Here is a 26,547-nt window from a genome sequence, read left to right on the forward strand (position 1 = left end):
AGCATTGGAATCGTTAGCGCGGATTTTGCATAGACCTCGCGACCCCCTTTCTTAGATTTTCTTCCCTAAACACGCTTTCCTATTCGATATACGACGACTCGTATAACGGATAATATTTATACGTTCTATATCGTGTAGAGCTTAATCGTAAACATCGAAAATCTTTTTATTGGTTTGCACCGAAAGAAATATATATATATATATATGTATATATATATAACAACTTGGAATGGCCGAACGACGAGCAAAATATTTCAAGTCGTTACGCGCGATACGAAAGCGTTCCTGGGTTTTACGAGTGATTAATGATTTTCTCGACGGACTCGTACCGTTCGTTTCGTCGAGGTTAACGAAAATGCGGGGTGTTGCTCGTGTACAACACGTCGCGGTGCACCCTACAATTTATTTTCAAACTTGCGAGGAAGTACTCAACTCACGGAGCACGTAAGGTAATTTGATAAAAAGGCAACGAGTTGTTGTCGAAACGATAAATTCCTTCGATCGTCGGATAAACGTTTATAAGTTGATCTGGTAATTCATGAAATCGATGGATTAAGGGGTAGAGCGATCGGAGGCACGTGCTAGGAGAAGCTCTTTGACGGTGCTCGTAAAGTGGCCATTGGTCATTGTCGCGAGCGAGAACGCAAGAGGAAGAGAAGAACCGGTTACCTCCCGCCAAGAGGAACGCAGCCACGTGCTCGAACGAGACGTGGTCCACCAAGCATGGAAGAAGTGCCGATTATGAGCAACGCTCGTGTAAGACCCTGTTACACCTGCCGGCTTGAAATAAATGTGTTCGAGCTCGCAACACCAAGGACGACGTCTTTCGCTTTTATAAAAGGGAAACGATACCGTTTCGGGAACGGGACAGATTCTTCATATGCCGTTGGAACGCATTTCCTTTTTCTTTTTTTCTTTTTTTTCCTTCTCTTCTTTACGTCGATTCGTACTTTTCTCGTACGCACGTACACGTCCAACGTTCCTGGTAATTGGCTCCAATATTTTTTCTCATTCAATGAACAAATTACGAAAGACTTTAATGGACACACGCCACGGGCAAAGATCTCGGCCAAAGTCAAGGCAAAGTTCGTTGCTCGCGAGAGTGGGCCAAGCATGGAAATCCATGCGATTTGCATACTTTCCGTTGAACGACAGTTGTCGCTTTCTCTCTTCCGTCGCCTATCTTTCGAGTTTCTCTCTTCCGAGTCTCTTTTTCTATCTCTCTCTTTCTCTCTCTCTATCTCTTCCGTAGCTATTCTTTCCATCGGATGGTTGGCCGAGTCCGTTGACCGTGTGCGATTCGCTACATATATTCCGAAAAGCCGGGCGTTGTCTACCTAGACCCTTTGCTCCTTCTCCTCTCTCTCTCTCTCTCTCTCTCTCTCATCATCGTCATCATCGACCATGGTCAAATAGAAGAAGCAACGAGAAGAAGACGTGCCTTGGTAACATTTAAAAAGGTTCCTACCTTCGTACCTTCGTCATCGAATGCTACTTACATATGTACCAGGAGCGTTACCGAATTTTTTACACGAGGAACAATAGAAACATTCTGACCAGTGGGCCCGCGTGCCGTCGACCTGCCAACCGAAATCGGATAGGATCCGGCCGACAGCCCGATCGTGAGCTCCTCTCCTCCCCCCGAAAAGGTGGCCAATATCGGGAGAAGAAGGGGTAGTTCGGCATTCTGTTTCTCGCCGGACGTCGACTCGATAGGATTTAGAAGAACGTGAGTTCGCTTCCCAAGATTTTTCGGTTTCCTTTATTCCCTTCGTAACACGTACGTAGACGTACGTCTAGATCGTGACCGGGGGAATTTTTTGATTTCTTCGTGGAAGCTCAATTTTCTGAAATAGAATTTACGTTTGGATTTTTAAATAAGATTCGAAGAGAATCGAAAAGTCGATAAAACTCTTCCCACTCGATTACGTATGACAACACCCAAATCATAATATATCGCCTTTTCAAAAGTTTTCAAAGAAAAGACAGTTCGTTTCGACTCGTTCACGGAGCTTACTCTTATCGGAAAAAAGTTTACGTGTCCTCGTCTCTATCTGTTTTTCTCTTTCTCGCATTTACCACGGACGATTTCGATCGATAACGAATGATACTCGCGAATATATTCTCGGCATTCGCAATACCTTTTATATCCACCGAAAAAAAAATGTCTTTGCATTCGATTAAATTCGAGCCTTTTAGCTTGAAATCTTTAAGCTGCTTCGCGTATGTTATTCTTTTTTTTGTTTTCTTTCTTTAATAGAACTTTTCGAGAGATGCCAGCTAAGAATTTAGTTTCCTCCATCTGGTTTTTCCACTCGCTCGGATATAAGACCGTTTTATCGTCGCCTCGAGTCCCTTTCTCTCTCTCTCTCTCTCTCTCTCTCTCTCTTTCTCTCTTGCCTCGCGAGAAAGAAAGTTCAGAGTATTCTCTCCGTAAACCAATTCCCTCCTCACTTTGTCGGAGCGATCGAATAGCGTATTGTACTCTCCCGATAGTCCCGACGTTATCGGCAGAGTTTTCAAATCGCATCGAATTCAATTTATTAATACTTCGAGGGAAGCTTATTTTTAGGAAAGGAGGAAGGGAAAGGGGCCTTTCCTTGGGCGAAATACGGTGTTAACGTGGACGCCTCTTTTCATCGAGAAACGTGATAGATGAGAAAACATTTATAATTTCGTCGAGCGTACGAAAGGGTCGACCGCAAGAGAAAACCGCAGAGGACGGAATGTAGTTCAAGTGCAACCCTTCGTTGTCGGCTTGTAACACTCGAAAGTGGAAAGGCAGCCGCTTTCATCGGGGGGGCCGGCTTGCGTTCCTGCGATTAATCAGGATTATCCGAAGGTCCTGGCCTCGCGCTGTCCTTCCCTCGATAACCGCGTGCGATGACCATCCGTCATCGGGGAGAATCTCCCTTGTGGATACCTCGCACCTCCCTCGGTACGACGATTGGCTCGCGAGCCTCTATAAACCGGACGATCATTACGGTGTCATTAACTCTGACGAGCGTGTAATCGTACCACGGGCAAGAGGTCAGAGGGTGAGCAACGTACCTCTGGCCAAGCCGAGGCCACGTCGGTAAGGTCACGGCCCCGTACCTACTCTACTCGTCCCGATTGAACGGCTCTTCCGAATTAATTGACCTATCCGAGCGTGATCGAACCGTTAATCGAAGGAAAAACTCGAAGGATTTGACCTCGATTCGCGCTCTTTCTCCATTCGGTTTATTCGATCGAATATCTTAGAACAATAGATTTATCGATCAGATATTGTCAAATAGATTTATCGATTTTATAACTTTTCGCTCGAAATTAAAATTAAAATATTCCCGTATTAGGATACTTTTACTATTACAAGGAGAGTTTACCGTGACGCACGTAACGAAGATTGCGGCCATCTCGTCCTTTCGACGAAATTCCGACGAGCGTGAAACTTCACTCGTCTGCACCCTTAAAGGAAAGACGGCAGAGGATTACGCGAGAAGGATCCCGCGTGAAGTTGCGACTCGAGATGCAGGTCGTTTCGTACGTCCCCCTAATGAAAACCGGAAGAGAGATAGCGAGAGAGGGAGCAGAGAAAGAAAGAGAGAGAGAGAGAGAGAGAGAGAGAGAGAAAGAGAAGGAAAGCAAAGAACGCGCCATTGTCCTGTAAAACGTCGAGGACCAGGTGGCCAGGATCCGAGCCATTACGTTCGTGGATTAATTGTAATGCAAAAACTCGAGATGGCTAACGAAATGATAGAAGTGTCCGTCTCTAAAGCAACCGTCCGCAGCATAGAAGCTGGACTTTTTGTCGACTGGCCGAGAGCAGCATAAGTTATCAGCGTGATTAAACAAGGGATCGTGGCGATGCATCTAGGAATTCCTCCGGGGACGTGGTACGGTCGAACGAAGGGTTCGTAAGATGTCAGTTGGTAATCCGTCCTTGGAAAATACAAAAGGGACTTTCGCCGGGGAAGAGTGCGCGCGGAAGCTCGAGAGAGAGAGAGAGAGAGAGAGAGAGAGAGAGAGAGAGAGAGAAACGTAAGCGGTCGATAGATATTTTACCGTGCGAATTAGACGAGTTTATAGATTTTACGTGATAACTTTCTTAGTGGTTAGATTATTAAAATTTCGAGAGACCATTGAAGATTGCACGTGAAAGGACGCTCAGAAGCGAGCAAGTCGAGGGACTTACGGGGGAGATACGGAGACCCGTTTAATACGAGCACATCGCTTTAAAGCTCTTGGCGTGGGTGAGAGTAGATGGCCCTAGGATGGTTGCCACGGCGGTGGCTGCCACGCGGTGGTGTGAGTGGGTTTTGGAGGTTGGTGATTCTAAGAGGTCCAGCGCTCACACACGTGGGAGCTGCTTGGTAGGAGGAGGAGGAGGAGAAGGAGGAGGAGGAGGAGAGTGGAAGGACGAAGGCTGCTCTGGTCCAGGGGGCGCCGGTATTGATCTCTTGGCCCACCTCCTGCCCCGACTCCTCGACCACGGCGAAAGGAGGATGCTGGATGGAGGAAGGGTGGCTAAGTGGGTGGACGGAGGGTGCCCAGGGTGTGTAAGATGTCAGCGTGCGTACATACAAAGTAGAACGGGTCCGCGCTTCTCGCCAAGACGAGACGCACGCAAGTTCTCGGGTTTCCTCTTCTACGTTGTTCCACTTAAATAAGTTATCTCGCACGACGTATACTCCTGGTAGACGGATTAAGAGCACCGTCCTTCGATATATATGCTATCTTTATATACCATATAATAGTATGCACGTACATGTATATATGCGTATACATATATATATATATATATATATATATATATATATATATTATAGACATATATATATATGTCTCGAAAGGGTTCCAGGGCCGACGGAATTTCATTATGATTTTCAAACATTCCAAGTATTCTCACCGTCTCCGCGAAGGCCGTTGCTTCGGTAATAACCTTCTTATACCGTTCCTTATTCTTTTCTCATTTCTTGGAAAAATTCTTTCTTTTGAAAAACTACGAAATATTATATCACCGGTTAAGAATAGTTGTAGTTGTAAGTTAGGAACCTATATCGAAGATACATTCTACGGGAGTGTCTTGCGATATGGAAATTGTCTGGGGCATCGTTTAAAAACTTTGTAATCGACTTATCGTTTCCGACGCGTTGGAAACGACGAGAGAAGCCAGACGATGATTTACACCTTGTTACGAGATTGCCGATAACCCCTGGCACCCTTCCGCCTTACGGAGATCGCATCAACTTCTTTGCTTACCCTCTTGTCGTATGAGCGTGAGTCAGTTACCAGGAAGAAAGGACAGAGGCAGGCAGGCATCAAGGACACAGACGCGTAATTATCCACCACCCACGCGTACACGGCTCAAACTCCTTCCAGCATCCAGCTTCCATTATCTCAGGCACGGGGTGCCAGTTTTGCTCGTTACGTTCGTGTATTCGAGCGAGCTAGCTAGCTAGCTAGCCAGCTAGCTCTCGCACCAACGTACGTACATATGCATGTATCTACATAGTATGTACCTACACACATAAGCTCCTGCGCGTATACGCGCGTAGCGTGAATAATGTAAGGAGGGCAAGGAAAAGGGGGATATGGCTTGGGAAAAGCCGATACAGCCTTTGTCCACCGCACCGAAAGTTCCTCCCTCAAAAACAAATTAATTTCGTTCGAGAAACTTTCTTCTCTCTCTCTCTCTCTCTCTCTCTCTTTCCTCTTTAAGGAGAAAGCACTTTACATTTTGAAACGCGGTCTCTTTGATAACGAGTAACGTAAATGTGGGTCATTGAAAAAGCCGATAAATTCTTTGAAAATTGTTCTTTTCGAAAAGCAGAAAAAAAAGATCGATCGCGTGCAGATCGGTCTCGATAATTGTCGAGAGACGTTACGGAATGATCGAGATAACGAATTTTCCTCCCTGCTATTCGGGATGTCTAAGAAGAAGTAGCAAAGGTGCATCGTGTTCAGGATATCGCACCTAGGAAAAGGCACACACATGGAAACGTAAAGTAAGCGCGTGAAACATGAAGAGCGACGTTAGGAAGGTTTGGCCGGCCTAACATAAGGGCGAGCATGTGTATGCGTGCGTGTGTGTGTGTGTGTATACTCGGAGTAGCACTTGCGCGCAAACTTGGCGAAGCTCCGGGAAGCAATTTACATGGCAGCATCTCCTCTCCTCGCGATCCTACGTAGTAGGTGGACGTCGGCGAAGGGTACGAGACGGCATTGTAATTCAAGTAATGTAAGCTTTATGCAAAATACATGTTAGTTAGGAGTGCAGGAGATGGAGCCACCCTTCGCCGCTCTCTCACCTCCCTCTTTCAACCCTCTTTCGTCCCTCTACCCCTTCTTACGTTCTCTCTCAATCCCTCTCCTCGAACATTTTCCATCTCCGTCGAAAGTTCCTCCGGGGTAAAGCTCCCTGCTGCTTGCCTGCCACTGGCTACTTCGCCCACACGTAGTCACACGTGCTCCACATCGACGTTATTTACATACGAGCATATCCGTGTATATATATATATATATATATATGTAGGTTCATGTATATATGTAGGTACACGTGACGCATGGAAAAGTGTGCGAGTCGTACGGAAAATGTGCGATCCTACGGAATTCTGTAAAGGTCCGCACGCACACGCCTTCGCGATCTCTTTTGCCTCTCGCTCTCTCTCTCTCTCTCTCTTTCTCTCCCTGCCCGACTCCCCCCCGTCGACCACCCTTCGTCTTTTCTCCGTTTTCTCCCTTTCGTGTGCTTATACGCCCGCACTGTACCTAAACCTCCCTTGACCAAGGGCTGGACCAAGCATTGGCGTACTCGACCGATTTCACCTCGGTCGAGTACGGTATTTTTAGCCGATTGACAGATCGCGAAACAAGAGAAAAGTTTAGGTAAGTATGTCGATCCTCGCTTTATAAATCATCGAATCGAAGATGGAAATAAGAGGGAAATAATTTTCTAGATACCATTCTGAATCTGAGGTATAATGAGTTCGTTCAACCTCAATTACAACTTGTAGGAACAGTTTTCGATTTAACGAATTCATTATCGTTAATTTCCGTTCGACTCGTAATTTTCGATAACTTGGAACGAACGTTTTATAGCCTTATCCTCGGTCCAACTTTGACTTGCGGCTCTTTACGCCAATGCGGGGGTGAGAAATGGCTAGGAGGGTGTTGGCCGGATGTAAAAGCGAAAGGGGTTGGTGGACCTCGTCCACGGCACACGCGAAAATTCTACGGCACCTCGCAGCGCCACCGAAAAACGCCACGAGGACACCAAGCCCCGGGAGAAGTTCGTAAATAATCTGAAAGGCGACGGCCCCTACCAAAAGGAAACCCCCTTTCTCCTACCTTACGCGATTCCAGAAAATCGATTCTCTAACTGCGTACGGTAAGGCGGAAAAAAGAGAAAAAAAGAGGCGTATGTAGAAACTGATTTTTGGAAAATTTAAAATAAATACGATTTAAAGGAAAGAAAATAAAAAGATCCTTTTCCAAATCTTCACCAACACTGGTCCTGACAATTATCTAAGAATCTAATCGTCTAATAGTATCATTGTAGAGGCAGGCGCATAAACATAAACATGAAAAAAAAAAACATCAATATAAAGGATAAACGAAGAATGACCTGGTCAAAAGTTTTTACGACCGAGTGCAAAATTATGTCTCTGTAACTTTTAGAAAAGGACGCGATTATTAGGAGAATATTTGATCGATCGATGAAGTTTTCGAGGAGCGACCCCTCGTACGTCCTAAAATCCCGCGTATATAATTTGCATGGATGGGAAAGACGAAGGTGGTAACGATGGCGTTGAGCTTAGACCGAGCTTTCGGCTCAAGATCATTGCGAAGTACTTTCGTTGCAGAAGGAGAAGGATGTGATGCTCGGCCGTGCGAGAGAGAACGTGGCGACCACCCCATGGGGGATGTTGAACCGTTCGAGAGATGAGCTACGGCCAGTTCTGACCCCCTCGGCGAGCAGAAATTACCCCCTTATCTTCCAGCGGCAAGGCCGACGCCATACACTGAATCCTAATGGCCAATCTCGAGATTAACGTGCAGCAAATACGTCTCCACATTCGTTTCAGGCTTTCGCCGATTCGAAATCGTACATATACGAAAAATAAGATCGTAAATAAGTTCTATCGAGTCAAATGACACTGAATAAAATACGCTGGAAAAAAGAAGCTCGAGGGATGAGCCGAAAATTTGGGCGAAGCAACGATCGATGCGGAAACGAGGAAGGCAAGGATAGAGCTCGCGCATGTGTGTGTGTGTGTGTGCGTGCGCGCGCGAGATATGAGAGAGAGAGAGAGAGAGAGAGAGAGAGAGAGAGCCGAAATCCGGCCCTAGGACGGACACGAAGCGGATATTCCGTGACGCGAAGATTAAAGCTCGCGTGTAGCCGCGAGCGTAGACGTATCCAGGCGCACATTTAAGCGAACGAACGTAGAGAGTCGTAGCAAACACATGCACGAAAGTGACACTAACGCACACTCGTGCACGCCAACGCGCGTAGAATGTAATTAAGATAAATTAGCGTTAAGGGGAATCGGGCTGAAGCTCCGAGGGTGGAGGAATGCGAAAGGGTGGACGAGAAAACGTAGGTGTATGCGTACGCTTGTAGGAGTCATCTGCGAGGAGAGAAGCCGACGTAGAAAAGGAAACGGGAGGAAGGGTGCTTTGCGAGGGAGATTTGCGAGGGCGGCTTCGTCGAGGGATGCCGGAGATAGGAAGAGGAGGAGAAGGCGGTGAGGGGAGAGCAGTGGGAAGGAGGCATGCACGTACCGAAGTTGGCGCGAGCGAGCTTCGTCGACGTTACGGCACGCTGGAAGCTTAATGATGCGTGCCGTTGCCGCCAAACGAGCATTCACTGATAAAACGATGACCAGAGGGCGAAAAGAAAAAGAAGGGGAGACGAATCTCTTTCCGTGCGTTGGCCAAGGTTATCGGGGAAGGGGTGGGGTTCGGGGGGGGGGGGAGAGTAGAGAAAGAAGCGATTATCGATCCGACGCATCCGGCATTATGCACGGTTACGCACGGTTTCGAAGGCGAAACTCCGTGAAGGAGCGCTTCGGTACGCGAGACCAATCCCCGTATCGTTCGAGATCGAGAATATCGGGCTCGCGATAATCTCCTGCCGAGCGTTAAACTCTCGCCAATATCTTTTCTCTCCCGCATAACGCCTTTCCCCGTCCGCGCGATTCGTTCCACCCATCTTGCGATTCACGATTCGTCGGGAGAAGAAACGTTTCTACGAACGTGGCTACGAAGGAAAGAAAATGCCCCGGCGAAGAGGATAGTCGCAATATCTAGTGCGCATAAATGACCTATTTACTTTTATCTTAGATATTACCAAGATCGGCTTTATCGAGGCGATACCCAGCCATACCCTTCGTATAGCGTTAATTTTCAGTCTTGAGACGACTCTCGCGAATTGGCTACTTGGCCTTTACGAGCGCGTTCTAAAGATATCTTCCGTGCTCGCTAGGAGGTTTGGACAGTAGGGAGAAACAATGCCTCGGGGATGCTGCCGTTGATGGACGCTTCCGATAGCGTTGAAGGGTACCGTCGAAGGTAAGGGACGAGAGAGGAGAGGCGCCCGGTGAGAAAGAGGAATAACGCGCGGAGGAGTTCCTCTCTAGTTTCTCCGGCTATTATATGATTTAATTAATTAAGTTCGCAAGACCCTCGGTAACGCGTTCGCGTGATTAATAACATTGTACGGACGGGACCACTATTAGCTCGGCCTCCGTTTGTGGATTTACGACCTTGTATATATCCATATATTATATATATATATATATATATATATATATATATGTATCTATGTATATGTATGTGCGCGCACACATGTATATATATATATATATATATATATATATATATATATATAAATTACATGTATTCAGGCATCACCTGGTCCAGTCAACGCCAAGTGCACGCGGAAGATGGTGTTTTTGTTAGAGCAAAGCCATTGCCACTCGAACGCGTTACGATAGCGCCGACGATATCGCGTTAGATTTATGGATTTACTTGGAACTATTCCACCTAACGCCATTCATCGCGAATTTAGCCTCACCACGAGAAAAAGATGAGAAAACGGAGAGATACGATAACGGACGTATGAGGGTGGAAGAAGAGCCGGGAAGTAGGAAAATTCGGTAAAAATGCAAACTTTTTAAACCGACAAGGTCGAAATCGTAAAAGGGAAAGAGAAATTCAGCTCGGTCTTATCGTTCGAGAGCCAAGCTCCAGCCGTCCGTTCTTTCGAGATAAGCCGTGTCCATTTACGGTATCTAATCTTATGGAGAAGCCCCGAGAAGGGGCACCTACCTCGTCATTTTAAATACGAATATCGGATCGATCTTTCGAACGATCCCATTTCATTTTCGATATAATTAATTATTTATCGGAGACGAAGGTGAGAGAAGGAGATAAAAAAAATTATGGATCGTATGGTCGTTGATCCTTCATTCATCACGTTCGAAAAAATTGACGAGCATAAAAGTGGAAACAATGTGAATAGAGGACTGGCTATAATGTTCGATGAATAGGCCGCAATATAGGTGGGATGCAATCGCTCCCAGGTTTGTTCACGAACCTACCCCAACAAAGTCGCAACGACAGCAAAGCGGCTCACTCCCCCGTCGGTGCTCGGAAAAATGCCGAAACATGCCGGCAACGTGCCTTCGTACTCCCACCGACGCGAAACCACCCCTATGTCAGCCCTCGACGAGCGGGTCATTGACATGCACCCTCATAAAGAGACTGCAGATCCCGCGCTCTCGTAAGCAGATACCGTCGGAACGTTTGCATTATTTCGAGATCGCTTCGGAGAACGAGGCGAACGAAGGAACGAGAGAGAGAGAGAGAGAGAGAGAGAATGAGAATGAGAATCTTCTTTAAATCGATCCAACTAGTAACTCCAACGTTTTATTTTCACTCTATCTCATTATCTTTACCATTTCTAATCTACCCCTTGTTGTGAAATGGCATCAACGAACCAAACGATCCATCTTTTCAGGGTGATCGTTACGTCGAAAGCTCATTGATTATCGAACGCGATTATCGATAAAATGCATATATTCGTGTAACAAGCACTGGTGGCGTAAGTGCAACGGAAGCGTTACGCGCGAAATTTTGTTCGTAACAATGCATCGTTTTTTCATTCGCTGGCCAAAATACGAGTGACAGCAACCGATGAAAATAGCTCGATCACTACCTATTGTCGAAAGGGCTAACCAGAGAGAAAGAGAGATAGAGAAAGAGAGAGAGAGAATTAGAGAGATAGAGCACGCAATGGTCTCTCCAGTTGAAATGAAAGATTCTAGCCAAGCGCGAATTGCTTCGAGGAAAAAAGCGATATTTTGACGATAATTTGCATCGTTTCGCGTTGTGTCGATATCGACGAATTGCGAGAAAAGGAGACGGAGGAGAAGGATAAAGAGCGTCCGTCATCAGGATAAATCATTCTCGACTGGCAGGCATTGAGTAGTAGTCTTGCGGAAGATTTTCTCACACTCGGTGTTGGCCAATCGCCGCTCCGAATTTCGGCAGCAAATCCGTACGGTCGACCAATCGCCAAACGTCGAGAGATGATCGATGACCGCAGAAATTACCGATTGTCGTCATCATCGTCGCCGCCGATACCATCCTCTTTATCCGTCTTTCCCCTTCCTTCTATATCCATAGAACTTGCATTTTTTGAGCTTTGCAACCAACGTTCTTTATAAAGTTTCTCGATTCCGAAATATTTTCATTTTGTTTTTCTTTTTTCTCAATCAAGTTCAAATACTCCTTTGTAAAATTTTATATCTTTCAAATATTACAATATATCAATGTTGAGTAATTTTAGAAATAGATTTAGTAATTAAGTTGGAAAAATTGCAATGTACGTTTAAATTTACTTTGACTGTTATATTACATTATTTATTACATAATTTATCATCGTCTTAAAAATTAATTTACGAAATTACTTAAAAGAAGTATTTGTCAAGAGAAAGTTATGGAAAAGTACTATTGGTACGGCTTAGTCCTACGAGATACCGTTTCTTGCCTACCTGAACTTTGAAATACAATGCGACATGACGGCAGTCTTTAAAGCTCTTTTATGGATCCTACCGTGTCGTCGGAAATACCCAGTATATAACATTGTTCGCGAAACAAAAGAATTTCCAAGCCTCCACCTTCTCTCTCTTCTTCCCTTTCTCTTTCTAGTTCCCTCCCTTGCGCTTTCACTCGGTCGCCCTCATAGTCGCACCAAGTGCACTTGTTCCTTTAAATCGTCGTGATATACAGTTATGATAATTATGATTACCTGAATTTCCTTTGACCGATGCCTAATCGTTTCATGGCAATCAACATGCAAGAAGGAACGTTTTTCTTTACTCGCACGTACTTGAAAATATTTCTTTTCTCGACATTATTTTACGAGAAACGTTTATGTTATTTCATAAAATTCATAAATAATAGAAAAAAAAAAAAAAAAAAAAAAAAAAAAAAAAGAGAGAAAAGGAGGACACTCGGGTCGATATATCCTCCTCGACGAGAATGTACGCGTCCGTTTTCAAATACGCACGCGAATAGAGCGTGAGTTGAATTTCGATCGGTACTCGCTTATGGACGCGAACAAAGGATTTTTGTCGTTCCTTATCCTTCGTCTGCCTCCCCCTCTCACTCCCTCTCTCTCATTCTCTCTCTCTTTCTTTCTCGCAGTTCGCGTTCATACGAGAATGAAACTCGTGGAAAAGGCGATGATCGGCGAGTAAAAGATAGAAAAAAGAGAGAACGAGTAAGACTAAGACTAAGACGACGACGACGACGACGACGGCGACGACGAAAAAGAAGAAATCCGAGTCGGTCTCTCGTACAGCGGATTGACGACGCATCGAAAATTAATGTGAATACCACGAAACTGGTCCCCGCGGTATTCGCCGACGGGAACGGTATTTCTGTATTTACCAATAGTATCGATGATATTTCTTCGTTTGTTCGACGATAAGATCTCTCGCGGGACGGCAGAACGAAAATTATAGGTTATCGCAGTTTGAATTATTTCCTTCTCGACGAGAGCCGATGGATCGGCTCGAGGATCGTCGTGGTCAAGACGGCCGCCGACCTGAGATGAGCAGAGCGTAGTAGTAGATCTTATTATTAGTTCGGGAATTAGTCCTCGCGTATATACGTTCTCCGTTATACGAGTCTGAGACGATCGGTATCGATTCCTTTTTTCTTTACCGTTCCGACGCTCACGGATTTATCGATCGATACGAGGAGACGTGAATCATAAAAACTAATTGGCCAGCGCGAAATTCATATAACGTACTTGCTTAATGAGCTCCATCCTTCGACAAAGATTTACAATCTCTTTATTTTATTTAGATTATCGCTTGTTTGAAACCTGCTTGCTGACATTAGTTTTACGTTCCATTATAAAATGTCAACGTATGATATTACAAAATAAAAAAAAAAAAAGAAAAACAAAAGGATTGGAAAGATTTCAATAGGTCGAACGCTCTCTACGGTACTGTAGCGATAATTAAAAAATATCGTTGAGGTCGAACGCGAGTATTCGGCCGAGACCACGTTTCCCGATCTTCCCATCTTCCTCCTGTCTCTCCTCTCGTCCTTCTATCTCGCCCGATACTTCATTTTTCTGACGCTCCTCTTTTTTACTTCTCTCGAGTTGGCTTCGATAATTAAAGTGGACGGCGTTTCGCATAGAGAAAGAAGAGAGGAGGAAGAGGAGGAGGAGGAGGAGGAGGAAGAGGAGGAGAAGGAGAAGGAGGACCTGGGCGAATCGCGATTAAATTTCGAGGAAAACGTGTGAACGAACTTTAATTGTGCCGCGGTGGTCCAAACAAAAGAAGCTGCGCATCCCCCTCGCTCTCCTCTCTCCTCTCAGCCAAGCACGGCGCGCTTCGTTTTCCTCCTCTCGGCTCTTCACCTCTCCTACACCACTCTCGACCGCTCGCTCTCTCGCGAGAGGCTGTACGAGCGCGTGCGCTCGAACGAGATGAGATGGAGCGAGAGGGAACGGGACGGCGAGGAGGAAGGCGGGCGGGTGGGGCGGGGCGGGGGAGAGAGGAGCACTCTCAAGGTTAAGGCGAATCGCGCCGCGGATGACGTCAGGATGCAGTTAGACTAGTTTTAGTTTTAGTTCGAGGTCCGGCCGCCCTCTTGTCCCCCTCTCGCTCCCTCTTTCTCGCGCCGCGCCAAACTGGACAAAGGATGTTGTGGGAACCATGGTGCCGACGAGTCTCTCGCGAATTCACGCCAAAGAAAAAGGGGTGTGGAGTTACTTTTAAACGCGATCCCAGGGAGGGCAGATTTTTTCCGACTTTCTCTCTCGGATATATCCTCTTTTCTTTTCCCTCCGAAACATTCTCCTTGCTCCTTTCTTTTAATTACCTTTCGATCGTTCGAGACGCCGAAAAAAGAGGCGCTGACCTCGAAACGTCAGGCTGGAGCGCGTTTGATAAATTGGCTCCTTTTGCCGGTCCGGTTATCGGTATTATGAGAGTCGGACGAGCTCGCGCTCGTTCGAATATTCTTCTTGCCGTGTCTCCGCGAACTGCACAAAATGTTTTTTATTTCCTTTCGAGTCGAATATTTCGTCCGAGTTGCGTCCGAGTCGGGCTATTCGAATCGTTCGGTATTTCGATGCCGTTCGCACGCGCTTAGATTGTAAAATCATTGTCGTCGAGAATGGAAACGTTCCTGTTCTGGGCCGTGTAAAAGTCGACGCGAGACAAAGATCGTCCTGATCTTTCGTAACTCTGGCTATCGGGCACGTATGTACGTACGTATACGCACGTAAGAATCGGTGATGGCGCGATTACCATAAGAAGGGCTGTAATTTCACACAATGCTCCCCTTTTCTTTCTTTCTCTCTCTCTCTCTCTCCCTCTCTCTCTCTCTCTGTTTTTCTGGCACTCAGCAAGAAGAACGTCCGGATGGACGAGTTGATCGTGTGCGTTCGAGGTAGCGATCAACTTTCTCGATTTCTCAATAAATTTTCAATGGCTTCGGAACGCGCGTGTCCCGTCCTTATACTAGGAAAGGTTGCGCCCCCCTGTCGGAGAGAAAAATTTGATACGGACGATGGAACAGTGACGACGGAAGAAAGATCGAAAGCGGTCCTTGAATGGATCTCGAACGTGTCCCTTCTAGTTTCGTGTACGGAAATCTAGGCGCGAGCCAATCTATTTTTCGTCAGGTGTGCGCCTAGGGTCAACGCGACGCGTCCTTTTTTTCTCCCCTATTTTTCTTGAACAAAACCTCGTCGAGAGTCATCTTCGCGATCGGCCATAAGAACTTCACGATCGGACGAAGGGAAAAGTAGCTTCCGTCCAAGTAACACGTCCTGATAGATCCTTATTCTTTCGTTTCTCTCGTAGAAAACTCGTGCGCGGTTGATCGAGCCACACGGTAACTCGATACAAAACCTGAATCCGATGAAGAAGGTACGAGAAATCTAAGCCGAAACGACGGACCCCTTTGACGCAGAATAACGCGTTATAATAGAAGCACGTTCTGTGATACGTCCTTCTCGAAGCGTTATAATGAGACAAAGAAAAGAAAAAGCCGCGAGCGGACGAATTTTCGAATCCCCGCAACCAACGTACATTGTATGTAGTCACCATTTTGTTAACCGACTTTTATGAGTCACTGTACTTTCCGCGCGATAAACACTTGGCTATACCTGTGGATAATGAAAAAGAAGAAGAGGAAGAAGAAGAAGAGACGGAAAATAACGGTAAAGGCGTAAAAGCGTTTATCTCGTGCGAGGGAGAAAGGAAACGAGGAAGGCTGGAGAGATGCAAGAAAACGGGGCGACTACGAAGGTGACGAGAGAGAGGGAGAAAGAGAGAGAGTGAGAGAGAGAGAGATAGAGAGAATGAGAGAGAGTGAGGGAGCGGAGTAAGGTCGGGTCAGAGGAAAAAGGAAGAAAGATGAGGGCATTTGCCGTCGGGGTGGACGATTAAAATTTCAATTCGTTTTCCTCGCGAACTGAGTCAGCCCTTCTCGTCGTTCCATCGTCTTTCGCGAGAGCGGTGAGGTTCGGGGCAAGCACCATGGACCGCAGAGCCACCACTTTGTTATAATTTCCTTTAATGATGCGACCCTGCCCCCTTTTCCGCAGTCCCTTCTTTTCCTCCTCCTCCTCCTTCTCCTCCTCCGACGACGAAGACGACGACGACGACGACATCGACGAATATTTTTATTACTTTTCGCTGTCTAGCGGTTGCGCCACGACGAGCTTCGGAACCTTACTTTCTCTCTCCCTTATCCTTCTCCTCGTCTCACGAAGCTTGGGTCACGAACCTTGGCAGTACCAAAGTAACAAGATTTTACCAGCCTGATTAAAATATTACGCCCAAGATTGCGATCCATTTTTTTTAATCGAAAGTAGGCTGTGAAATGGATAACGCGAGATATACTCTTTCCAATTTCCGATTCGTGGCCCGCGAAAGATGGTCGGTTTTTGGTGTGGCGCGTAGGCGACACACGATGTGTTCAAACTCATCGATATGCGTAACGCGGTCATCGATTTGCAAGCGAAGCTGCCTTTAGCTCTCTCTCTCTCTCTCTCTCTCTCTCTCTATCTATCTCTCTCTCTCTCTCTCTCTCTCTTTCTCTCTCTCTCTCTCTCTCTCTCTCTATCTATCTCTCTCTCTCTCTCTCTCTCTCTTTCTCTCTCTCTCTCTCTCTCTCTCTATCTATCTCTCTCTCTCTCTCTCTCTCTTTCTCTCTCTCTCTCTCTCTCTCTCTCTCGATCCGTATTCGCGAGAAAAATGCTCCGCCCGGGGAAAAACAATTCCGCTTCGCGAAGGGGAAGGAGAGACGGAAAGAGAATTTGTATATGTGTGTATGTGTGTGTGTATGAGAGAGAGAGAGAGAGAGAGAGAAAGAAGGGGTCGCTCGAAATGTACGTCGTCGCACGTGTTACGAGGAAAGCTCTTTCCAGTCCCTGTAGGATCTCGTGACGCTCCTGGAAGGAGGATGAGAAGGTGGAGAATGAAAGCGGGGAATTGGGGGGAGGGAGGAGAAGCGATGCAATGGGGACGAGGTAGGATTTCCTTAATAAAATGGGGCGCAAACGCCACGCCAGCGAATATCTAGCTGATAGTGGTTCGGTCAGCTCGGCGTCCACCTCGGAAAATGCCGAGTAGGATGGAGTAGAGAAAAGAGGAGAGAGAGAGAGAGAGGTGGGGGGGGAGTTGGTTTGCCTGGCTCTGGAAGTCGTGGACGGCTTGGGTGTGTTGCTTAGGCTGATTCAATCTGATGCCGGAGAACGTTCCTCCTACACCACCTTCCGTTCAACTCCCAAACTCACCCTCTCTCGCGACGGTAGCTAGGATATTCCTCTCTCCTTCCATCTCCTCGCTCGTCTCCTCTATCGAAGCTACGTATCCTCTATATGTAGCCTATGTACGTACCTACGTATATATGTATATATACATATATATAAACCGTTTTTCCGACGATTCTCGTCGACTCCTTGTCGTTTTACTTTAATCGGATACGATCGTGAAATAAGGGAAGGTTTCTTCTTGCTTCTTTTCAAATTCACGTGTATTCTACGTGTTTACGAAAGAACCAAATTTATCTCGACGCATGTAAGTTATCTTCGTTGAGGATCTTTCAGGCCTAGTTTTAAATTCGCGCTAAACATTTGTTCTACGGCAAATATTTTGCTCCAAGGTTCGATGGATTGAACGCATCTTCAACGTCACAAACTCTTCTTTACGACGAACTCCTTCAAATTGACGATCTTTCGAAAGTACAAAATAAACGTTTCTTTGGTTGATCGAATTTATGAGAGGAAAAATTGTGGTCCGAGGAAACGAAGAAAGTAAAAAATCGAAGAGGGTGCTGAATACCCTTCGCCAACTTGGCATTATCCAAATCCGACACGTAGTCCGACGACAAAGGGGTCCTCGTGATAACGTTGGTATGGAAATTATTGTTCGTGGTAAAAGCAAGTAGCTCTTCTCGAATCGATATCGACCCTTGTTCGACTAGTTGTAGTAGACGGAGTAGTTCGTTTAGAATTCTACAAATTCTCGTGATCGACAGGTCAATAAGTTTTTTAATATAACGTATTTTCTCTCGGGATAAGCTTATTTATTGCTAAACGCATATGCATAAGCCATATGGGATAAGTCGTATGATACGTCGTAATCTCTTGAAATTATTAAATATAAATATGGTGATTATTTTAAACGCGTACGACATTACGTTATGAATATACATACTCTTCCATACATCTAACACATAAGACGATATTTTTAGATATCTTATCTTATTTATAGATTTTCTTTTGCGAGTGAGTCAAATTCTCTCAGGATAAGAAATACTCGAGGTAGTCCTCGCTTCCGTGGATATTGGTGGTTGTTTACCAAGGCTCTACAACGTTTACCTTTCTTTCGGCAGTTCTTCGTGTCGCATGCGATAGACGGATATATATTATTCAAATCTTGTATCTTACCCTTCTTAAAAAAAAAAAAAGAAGAAAAAATATAAGCGATAAATTGGACACATGGTGTAAATTCCATTGGTGTAAGATCAACAACGTAATGTCATAAAGATTGCGTTTAAACGATCGTACCTTAAATAGAGAGATAAATTGAATGTACGATAGCGATCGTTCATTAATTTACGTTTACTTATGCTCGATGGCCCATCGAAAAGTGTCGATTTAACGGGCCGAGGGGAACGAAAAGGAAAGAGAAAAAGAGAAGAAAAGAAAATCATATCGCGTAAAAAATGGATGGATAGATGGAATATTTCACGATCGTAGGTAGATCCCGCAAAAACTTGGATTCAATGCTCGATCTCAATATTCGATCTCGAAAAGCGAAGCGCATTGTTTCGAAGCTCGAGCCAGAAGGGCTGGAGAATCCCCATAAACTAATTCGTCCTTTATGTAAATCTATCACGTGACTTTAGTATCTCATGAATACATACATGCCGACTTGAGACTTTTTCTCGAAGCAAAACGAGTGCTTTGAAAATGGAGACTTTCAATTTTGTATAGAACGGTATAGAGCTCGAATAATTTCCTTCAAAAATAAATCGCAATTAGAAAGTTTTCAAATTTATCATTTTGTATTTATCATACGAACAAAAAGAAAAACATATAAAAGCGAGACTCGACCAAAGGTCTTTCGAAGTAAAAAGGAAAAAAGAAAATTTTGACGATTTTATGACTCATCGAGGAACAGTTATAATTCTTTGTTACGAGTTAGACGACGTCGAAGATAATAACGTGCAATAAAACATCGAACAATGCATTGTCTTTTCTTTTTCAAATGCCATTTCAAAAATATTTCAACTAATCCAACTCCTCATAAATTACTTTAAACTTTCACTTAGATTGCAAGGAGTTGTTTCGTTTGGATCCTATAAAATATCACCAAATACTTTTTGTATCCTTTCCTAATGTCCAAATATTTTTCCTATCAACGTTCTCGCTAAAGGTTCTTTAATATATTTATCTCATCCATGTAATTTCAGATCGAGAGTTTAGCGTCAAAAAGATCGATCGAATCTCTCGAATGTTTCATTTCCATCACAGGTGGTCGTGCAATGCAACGTCATAAACGTATTCATAGAGAGCTCTTAGAGGGAGGAAAATAGTTGTAGAAGTGTCAGAAGCGGGCAGCGGGGGTAGAGAGAGAGAAAGAAAGAGAGAGAGAGAGAGAGAGAGAGAGAGAGAGAGAGAGAGAGAGCAAAGGAGTGTCGCATTCTGTATGCAAAGTGCACGAGTCGAGGAGTTGCTTCCCCGCGTAGAAAAAAGGATATCGTAAAAAAATGCAAGGTTACCCACATTTCCTTTTTTATTCGGCCGAGAGCGGCTTCGTGGCTGGAGTCGGGGTGATGCCGAAGCAAGATGGAGAGAAAGAGGGACGGAACGAGGGAAGCTGAGCGGAGAAACGAAGGGATCTGTTCACGAGATAGAAAGACAGGAGGAAGGAGAGACAGAGAGAGAGAGCGAGAGAGAGAGAGAGAGAGAGAAGGATCGTTCCTTATCGTCCGATAATATCCTTTGCGATATTTTCTCAGCCCTTACTTAAGCGAATCGGTTATATTTCATCGAAAGTTGGATGAAAGGCAAGAGTTTATTGTATTATTACAAAATTAGATAATTCTCATCGTGCTATCTGAAATGACATAATGGAGACGCTACCATATTATTATATTGTTCGGACTAATTGAAGAATTTTCGTAAATATAAGGAAATGTAAAAAAACTCAACAACATTATTTGTTTTTTATTTATTTATTTATTTTTTTTTTTCATAAACATAGAAAGACTCAGGCGAAAGACCTCAGTAGATGCGAGTTATAAGTCGGTCGATTTAGACTTTACAGGCGACAAGGTCAAACGAATCAAAGTCGCGAAGGGATTAAAGCGGAAGAATGGAAGGAGGTCGGTTGACTCCTGTGCTAACGTCGCTAACTCTCTTCGATCGAGAAACTCGAGCTTCGACCGTGGGAGTTTTCAAAAAATCTCACCCAACAAAGTTTCACGAGTGGCAAGGACGCTACGCGCTACGAGAAAGCATACATCACAGCTGTGCGAGGATTCTCTCCTGTCGCACGCGCACGCGCACGGGAGAAAAGATAGAACGAGAGGAGGGAATTGCTCTTCCTTGCGAGAAATAGAAGTGGAGGAAGAAGAAGAAGGAGAAGAAGAAGAAGAAGAAGAAGAAGAAGAAAGGATATAGAGGGAGAGATAGAGAAAACGACGAAGAAAGAGATGGAAGAGTCAGTGTAGTCCTGTAGGATCCTACATCGTCTTTCGAGACGACGATGACGACGAAGTAGATGTGGGAGCGAGAGAGAAGAGAGGGAGGTCCGGAACGCACGGAGACGGACTTGGTGGGGGTAAGGTGCGCTCGACGTCTCAAATTTGGTTGGCTGTCTCGAGGCGCTGCCAAGCGGTTCCCACTCTCTCTCACACACAACTCTCTCTCTCTCTCTCTCCCTCTCTCTCTCTCTCTCTCTGTCTCTGTCTCTGTCTTTGGCGCGTACTCCTCTCTACGAGGAGGAATCGCTGTAGATCGACCGTGCTATACCGTAGAGAGAGAAAGAGAGAGAGAGAGAGATAGACTCGAGAAGAACGAGACGAGAGTGGGAGTCTCGTAGTGGTAGGGCGACGTTCGGTGATGTAGAATGAGAGTGAGGGGTAGAGAGAGAGAGAGAGTGGATAGAGGGAAGGCGGTAAAAGAAGGAAAGGAAGGAGGAGTGGGGTGAGGCGGTGGGGAAGCAGCGGCGGCGGCAGCGCCTTGGCGCGCGAGCTACTAGAGTACTCGAAACTCTCGAATTCCAACCGACAGAAGAGTGCCGGCTCTCGTACGAAGCGGGCATGGATATCGTTTGAGAGTGAGTTCAAGTAGATACGCATAGAAAAATAATAGATGGTGTACCCAGTGAGCATGAGAGGGACGCACGATAACGATTTGTGGACTATCGAGTTATCCACCAACGTCTTTATCGAAAGATAAAGTAATTACGATTGGTGATAACGATTTAAATCCACATCATCGTCGTCGTTCTCATCATCGATATATTCGTCATCGTCAACATTGGTGCTTTCGGTTTTAATATTCGTCGCGCTTTCGCTTATACCTTGGTGTTTCTTACGGCTTTCCAAAGTGTGTTAGTGCATCAAGGATCAAAAGGAAAATATAGAGACGATAGTCGTGAGTGATACTTTCGACGGTCGCGGCTGCGGAGGAGATGGATTGTAGCGGCACAGTGAAGGTCAAAGTAAAAAGTGAAGCAACATCGTGACAACCGATGGTCCAGCTAAGGGATCGTACTCGTCGAACTGCGCGACGGAGTCGCCGCTTCGAGATCATCGATAAAAAGGAAACCTTAAATATGTGAGAAAGATTCCATGAGAAAGAAAGAACGTCTTCGCATTTTGTCTCTTTTAAGTAATTGTCATTTATTTTTTCTTTATCCCTGTTGTTTTTTTAGTTCCATCTTTATTTTCCTTTATTTTTTCAATTCCGCGACTTTTTTTTTTTTTTTTCAGAAAACGTGCGCAAAATCGAGACAGAGTTGAAGACGCGTCACAAGAGCTCAAAGACGCTCTATCGCTTCTACGGTTCATCAAATTCGTCATTATAACTTTGGGAAGGGAAGAATGACGATGCCGTACGCGGCGAAACGGCAGACGTCGCAGAAGCCAATGTGCTTCACGTTGATCTGGACATTTATGATGCGTTTAGGTGCGATCATATGATAAATGTAGAACACGCTGTATCCCCTTCTTTTTCCTTTTTATTTCCACTTTTTTTTTTCGTTCCATCATCTTCCTATCATCGAGATAAGAGGCAATATAAAAGCTATGCTTTCGATTCGATTCTCTCGAATACGTTCTTTTTGTGATGTGCCGTATGTGAGAAAACTCAATGACGATCGTGATAGCAAGTGAAAGACGGACTAAAAGACTAATAGACTAGAGAAGGGAGAGAAAGAGTCGGTTATAAAATTGAACAATAATCCCTGTGGAAGTGATAGAGAAGAGATAAATCGGCCTTCGCGGTCCAAGCGCGACCGCGCGCGTCCCCTATGCGGACATTCTCCGCGCGTTAATTCGTCCGTCCGTCCGTCCGTTTCTTCGTTCGTTCGTTCGTTCGTTCGTTCGTTCGTTCGTTCGTTCGTTTCGTAGACCAGAGACTTTCCGACATAGAGAAGCATAAAGGCAAACGAAGACAGATGGACTGACGGCAAAAAGGAAAATAATACGTAAAAGAAGAAAACCATAATATGAGTGAGATGACGAGCGTGGAAAAGCAACAAGAGCACCAACAACAGCAGCAACAGCAGTACGTTGGTGGCAGTTCCAATTCGGAATATCACTGCAAAGATTGCGATTTGTATTTTGAGAGCGATAAGAGTCTCAGGGTGCATTTGTGTTATCATCAAGAAAATCTATCTACGCGTTGGGCAAGCCAAGCTCAACAGGAGGAGAGTAATAACAATAATAGTAAGGCTGGTAATCATAACAGTGGTGGTCACACGAACGTTAAACGCGACAGCGTAACAGCACCAACGGACTCGTGCGAGTCCTCTTCGACATCGCCTTCCCAGGAACCATCGTCCTCGCACCACCAACAGCAGCAGCAGCAGCAGCAGCAACAACAACAACAGCAGCAGCAGCAGCAGCAGCAGCAACAGCAGCCGCCGCCGCAGCCGCAGCAGCAGCAACAGCAGCCGCCGCCGCAGCCGCAGCAGCAGCAACAGCAGCCGCCACAGCAGCAGCTGCCGCAGCAGCAACAGCAGCTGCCGCAGCAGCAGCATCAAGAGCAGCAACAACAGCAACAAACGAGTCAAAGTTATAACCATTTTCATACACCAATGTACAGTGAAACAAGTTACTTTATACAAAACGACTCGGCCTATCTCCTTTCCCAACATTACTCATCACCTCAAGACGACGTTTCGAACAATGCCGGGGTTACTGGTGGTGGAGGGTACTCGCGTTTCCACCCGTATCAACATCAACAACATTTTCCAACGGAGCGTACCTGTTCGATGAGCTCGACGAGCCCGCAAAGTCCGCCGGTTCAGTGTGACAAGTGCGGTGCCGTTTACGAGGATGCAAATCAACTCGGCGAACATGTCAGAACGAGTCATTCGAACTCGCCTAATATTTATCCGGGTCAACCGCAGTATCAACAATTAGGTGGGAGTCCTCAACAGCAGAATCAACCGCAGTTGCATTCTTCCCCGACTCAGCCGAGTCAGCAATCGCAGCAACAACAACAGCATGGTTACGAGTATAATGGTGGACAATCGATGAAATCGGATGTGAAACAAGAGCCGGAGGAACAGGCCGAGATCCTCGATCTGGATTCTCACAAAGTTCAGACTCATAGATACGAGGAAGAATTGATAAGGCTTCATCATCATCAACAACAACAAGATTTACACATACATATACATCAGCATCCAGTACTCCATCAACAACAAAGAGCCGGATCACTTCCGGTAAGTTCTATGTTGGCTTGGCCACCGACCGGTCAACCGCACGAGTATCATCCAGGTCTTCCATCTATGGGAGGTATGGAGAACGTTTCACCAATTTCTGATCAAGGACAATTCATGCGTGGCCAACACATGCCGGTAGTGGAGTCATCTCGACACCCAGGTTCACCCATTATCACTAGCACGCAAACGATGCCGACGCATCAGTTGCCAACGACTCTATTGCAACAACCACCAAAAGCTCCCCCGTTGGCCAATCAATCGTGGAAAAGTAATGAGGCACGACGGCCAAAAACTTACAACTGCACAGCATGCAACAAGTGGTTCACCAGTTCGGGCCATTTGAAAAGACATTATAATACTACCCTTCATAAAAACGCCGTGAAACAAAGCAATCAGCCGGATCCAGCAAATTTGCCAATAAGTGCTCATCATCATCCTGGGAGGGATAACGGCGTCGGACACGGACACGGACATGGAAGTGTTAGGGGTACCGGCCCGTCGAGGTCGTCACCAGAGATATCAACCTCTGTCAGTCCCCCAAACTTGATTGCAGGTCCCTCGGGCGAGGCGGCGAGGGGCCTGCTGCACACGCCCACCACCACCACCACCACCACCACCACCACTCTTTACAACAACAACAACAACAACAACAACAACAACAACAACAACAACAACAATTCCAGCAACAGCAGCAACGAATCTTCAGTAGTAATTCTTGCTCAGCAGCAGCAGCAGCAGCAGCAGCAGCAGCAGCAGCCACAGGGTTCAATGGTTCTCTTGGGCTCCACAATGTTGCCCCTCAATTCCCCGGGTCAGTCGCCAATGGCGGCGCATCATCAGCAAATGGGCTCATCACCGCCACACTTGATTCACCATCATCATCATCGGCACCAACATCAGCAGCAACAGCAACACCATCACCAGCAGCAACAGCAACAACAACAGCTGCACATACCAATGGATTCGGGTCAAATTCACATGCACCATCCCATGAATTCTCCTATCTCAGCAATGCAGCCGCCGCCGCCGGGGCCCCATCTGAGTTCGCCTTCGCAAATGGTCTCGTCTCACCCGCACCACATGACTTCGCCTACAACGTCGGGATCGGTCCATCCAGCAATGGTTTCGCCCCCTGCGATGGGGAGTACTACGACCCCTCAACAGGTTTACCCAAACGCTTTGCCCCCCCACGTTACAACTTCTACCAACATGGGACTGCTGGAATCTATCACCATCCAACTAACTACTACTGGTAATTCGCTATTGCCGATTTCTTCGGTCGAGCAGCAGCAACAGCAACAACAACAGCAACAACAACAACTGCAGCACCAGCATCACCATCTTCATCAGCAGACCCAAGATATGTTACCCGGTTTTGGGACTTTCAGTAACCATCAAAGACCTTTGCCGAGCTTCACTCAATTCGGCATCTCCGGGTTCTTGGTAGGCCACGATCAAGTACAGGCCGTTAACGTGGGGGGGCTAAGTCCGGAGGAGAATCGATCTCCTCAAGACAGATCCTTCGAGTCTCCCGGATCCAGTTATGATCAATATAGAAATTCGTCGCCCCGATATGAATCCTTGACGAATATGGATATGTCGACGATGCAAGTAAACACCGACGGTATGATTGTTAAACAATATGAGATCGAAAATCAACAGCAACATCTCGTGCAGCAATTACAACAAATAGGTGAACACGAACGACAGCAAATTCACGAAGCTAACAACAATCTACCGCAGCACGTGCAGGCGAAGGAAGAACTCAATCCGAATATTGGCCTGCAACTAGAAGAAAATCCAAAATCGAAGATTGCCGGCATGCTCCTGACCAAGGAGCATCAAGTAACTAGCACAAACACTGGCTCACACTACATTTCCCAGGACGGTTTACACAAGTGTATCGAGTGCGACAAAGTTTTTAACAGGGCATGCTACTTGACTCAGCATAACAAGAGTTTCCATTCGGGCGACAAACCGTTTAAATGTAATCAGTGTGGCAAAAGATTCCCCCTCGAGTACCTGCATGCGAAACACCTGCAGAAGCATGCCGGCGACAAACCGTACAAGTGCGAGATCTGTCCGAAGCAGTTTAACCACAAGACCGACCTCAGACGGCACATGTGCCTCCACACGGGAGAAAAACCATATGCTTGTGATAATTGCGGAAAAGGTTTCATTAGGAAAGATCACATGATGAAGCATCTTGAAACGCATAAAAAAAAATCAAATAATCAGAATGTTCTTCTGAGGGCGTGATTAAAGTGGATTTGCTGGCACGGTTTTCGTCAGCGACGACTACGACTACGACTACAACTACGATTACGACTACGAAGACTACGGCGACGACGACGACGAAGACTACGACGAAGACTACGACGAAGACTACGACGACGACGACGAGGACGACGAAGACTACGACGACGACGACGACGACGACGAAGACTACGACGACGACGACGAGGACGACGAAGACTACGACGACGAGGACGACGAAGACTACGACGACGAGGACGATTACGATGACGATGACGATGACTGCGACGGCGACAGC

The 26,547-nt window shown here is 45.9% G+C and overlaps 1 protein-coding gene across 1 annotated transcript; it reads left to right on the top strand.

The window, feature by feature from the left end:
• The first annotated feature begins 21,308 nt into the window (after positions 1 to 21,308).
• On the top strand, positions 21,309 to 26,315 carry LOC118450053 (uncharacterized). The gene is made up of 2 exons (XM_035885444.2): positions 21,309 to 21,931; positions 22,033 to 26,315. Exon 2 carries the CDS (start codon positions 22,770 to 22,772, stop codon positions 26,250 to 26,252), a length of 3,483 nt encoding a protein of 1,160 aa, XP_035741337.2. The 5' UTR covers positions 21,309 to 21,931; positions 22,033 to 22,769; the 3' UTR covers positions 26,253 to 26,315.
• The last annotated feature ends 232 nt before the right edge of the window (positions 26,316 to 26,547 follow it).

The sequence above is a fragment of the Vespa mandarinia genome, chromosome 23 (genome assembly GCF_050613455.1).
Source record: "Vespa mandarinia isolate Hongniang chromosome 23, ASM5061345v1, whole genome shotgun sequence".
Taxonomy (NCBI): Eukaryota; Metazoa; Arthropoda; class Insecta; order Hymenoptera; family Vespidae; genus Vespa; species Vespa mandarinia.

Coding starts and splice junctions, on each gene's coding strand:
- LOC118450053 (XM_035885444.2), top strand. CDS start 22,770: ATGAGTGAGATGACGAGCGTGGAAAAGCAACAAGAGCACCAACAACAG.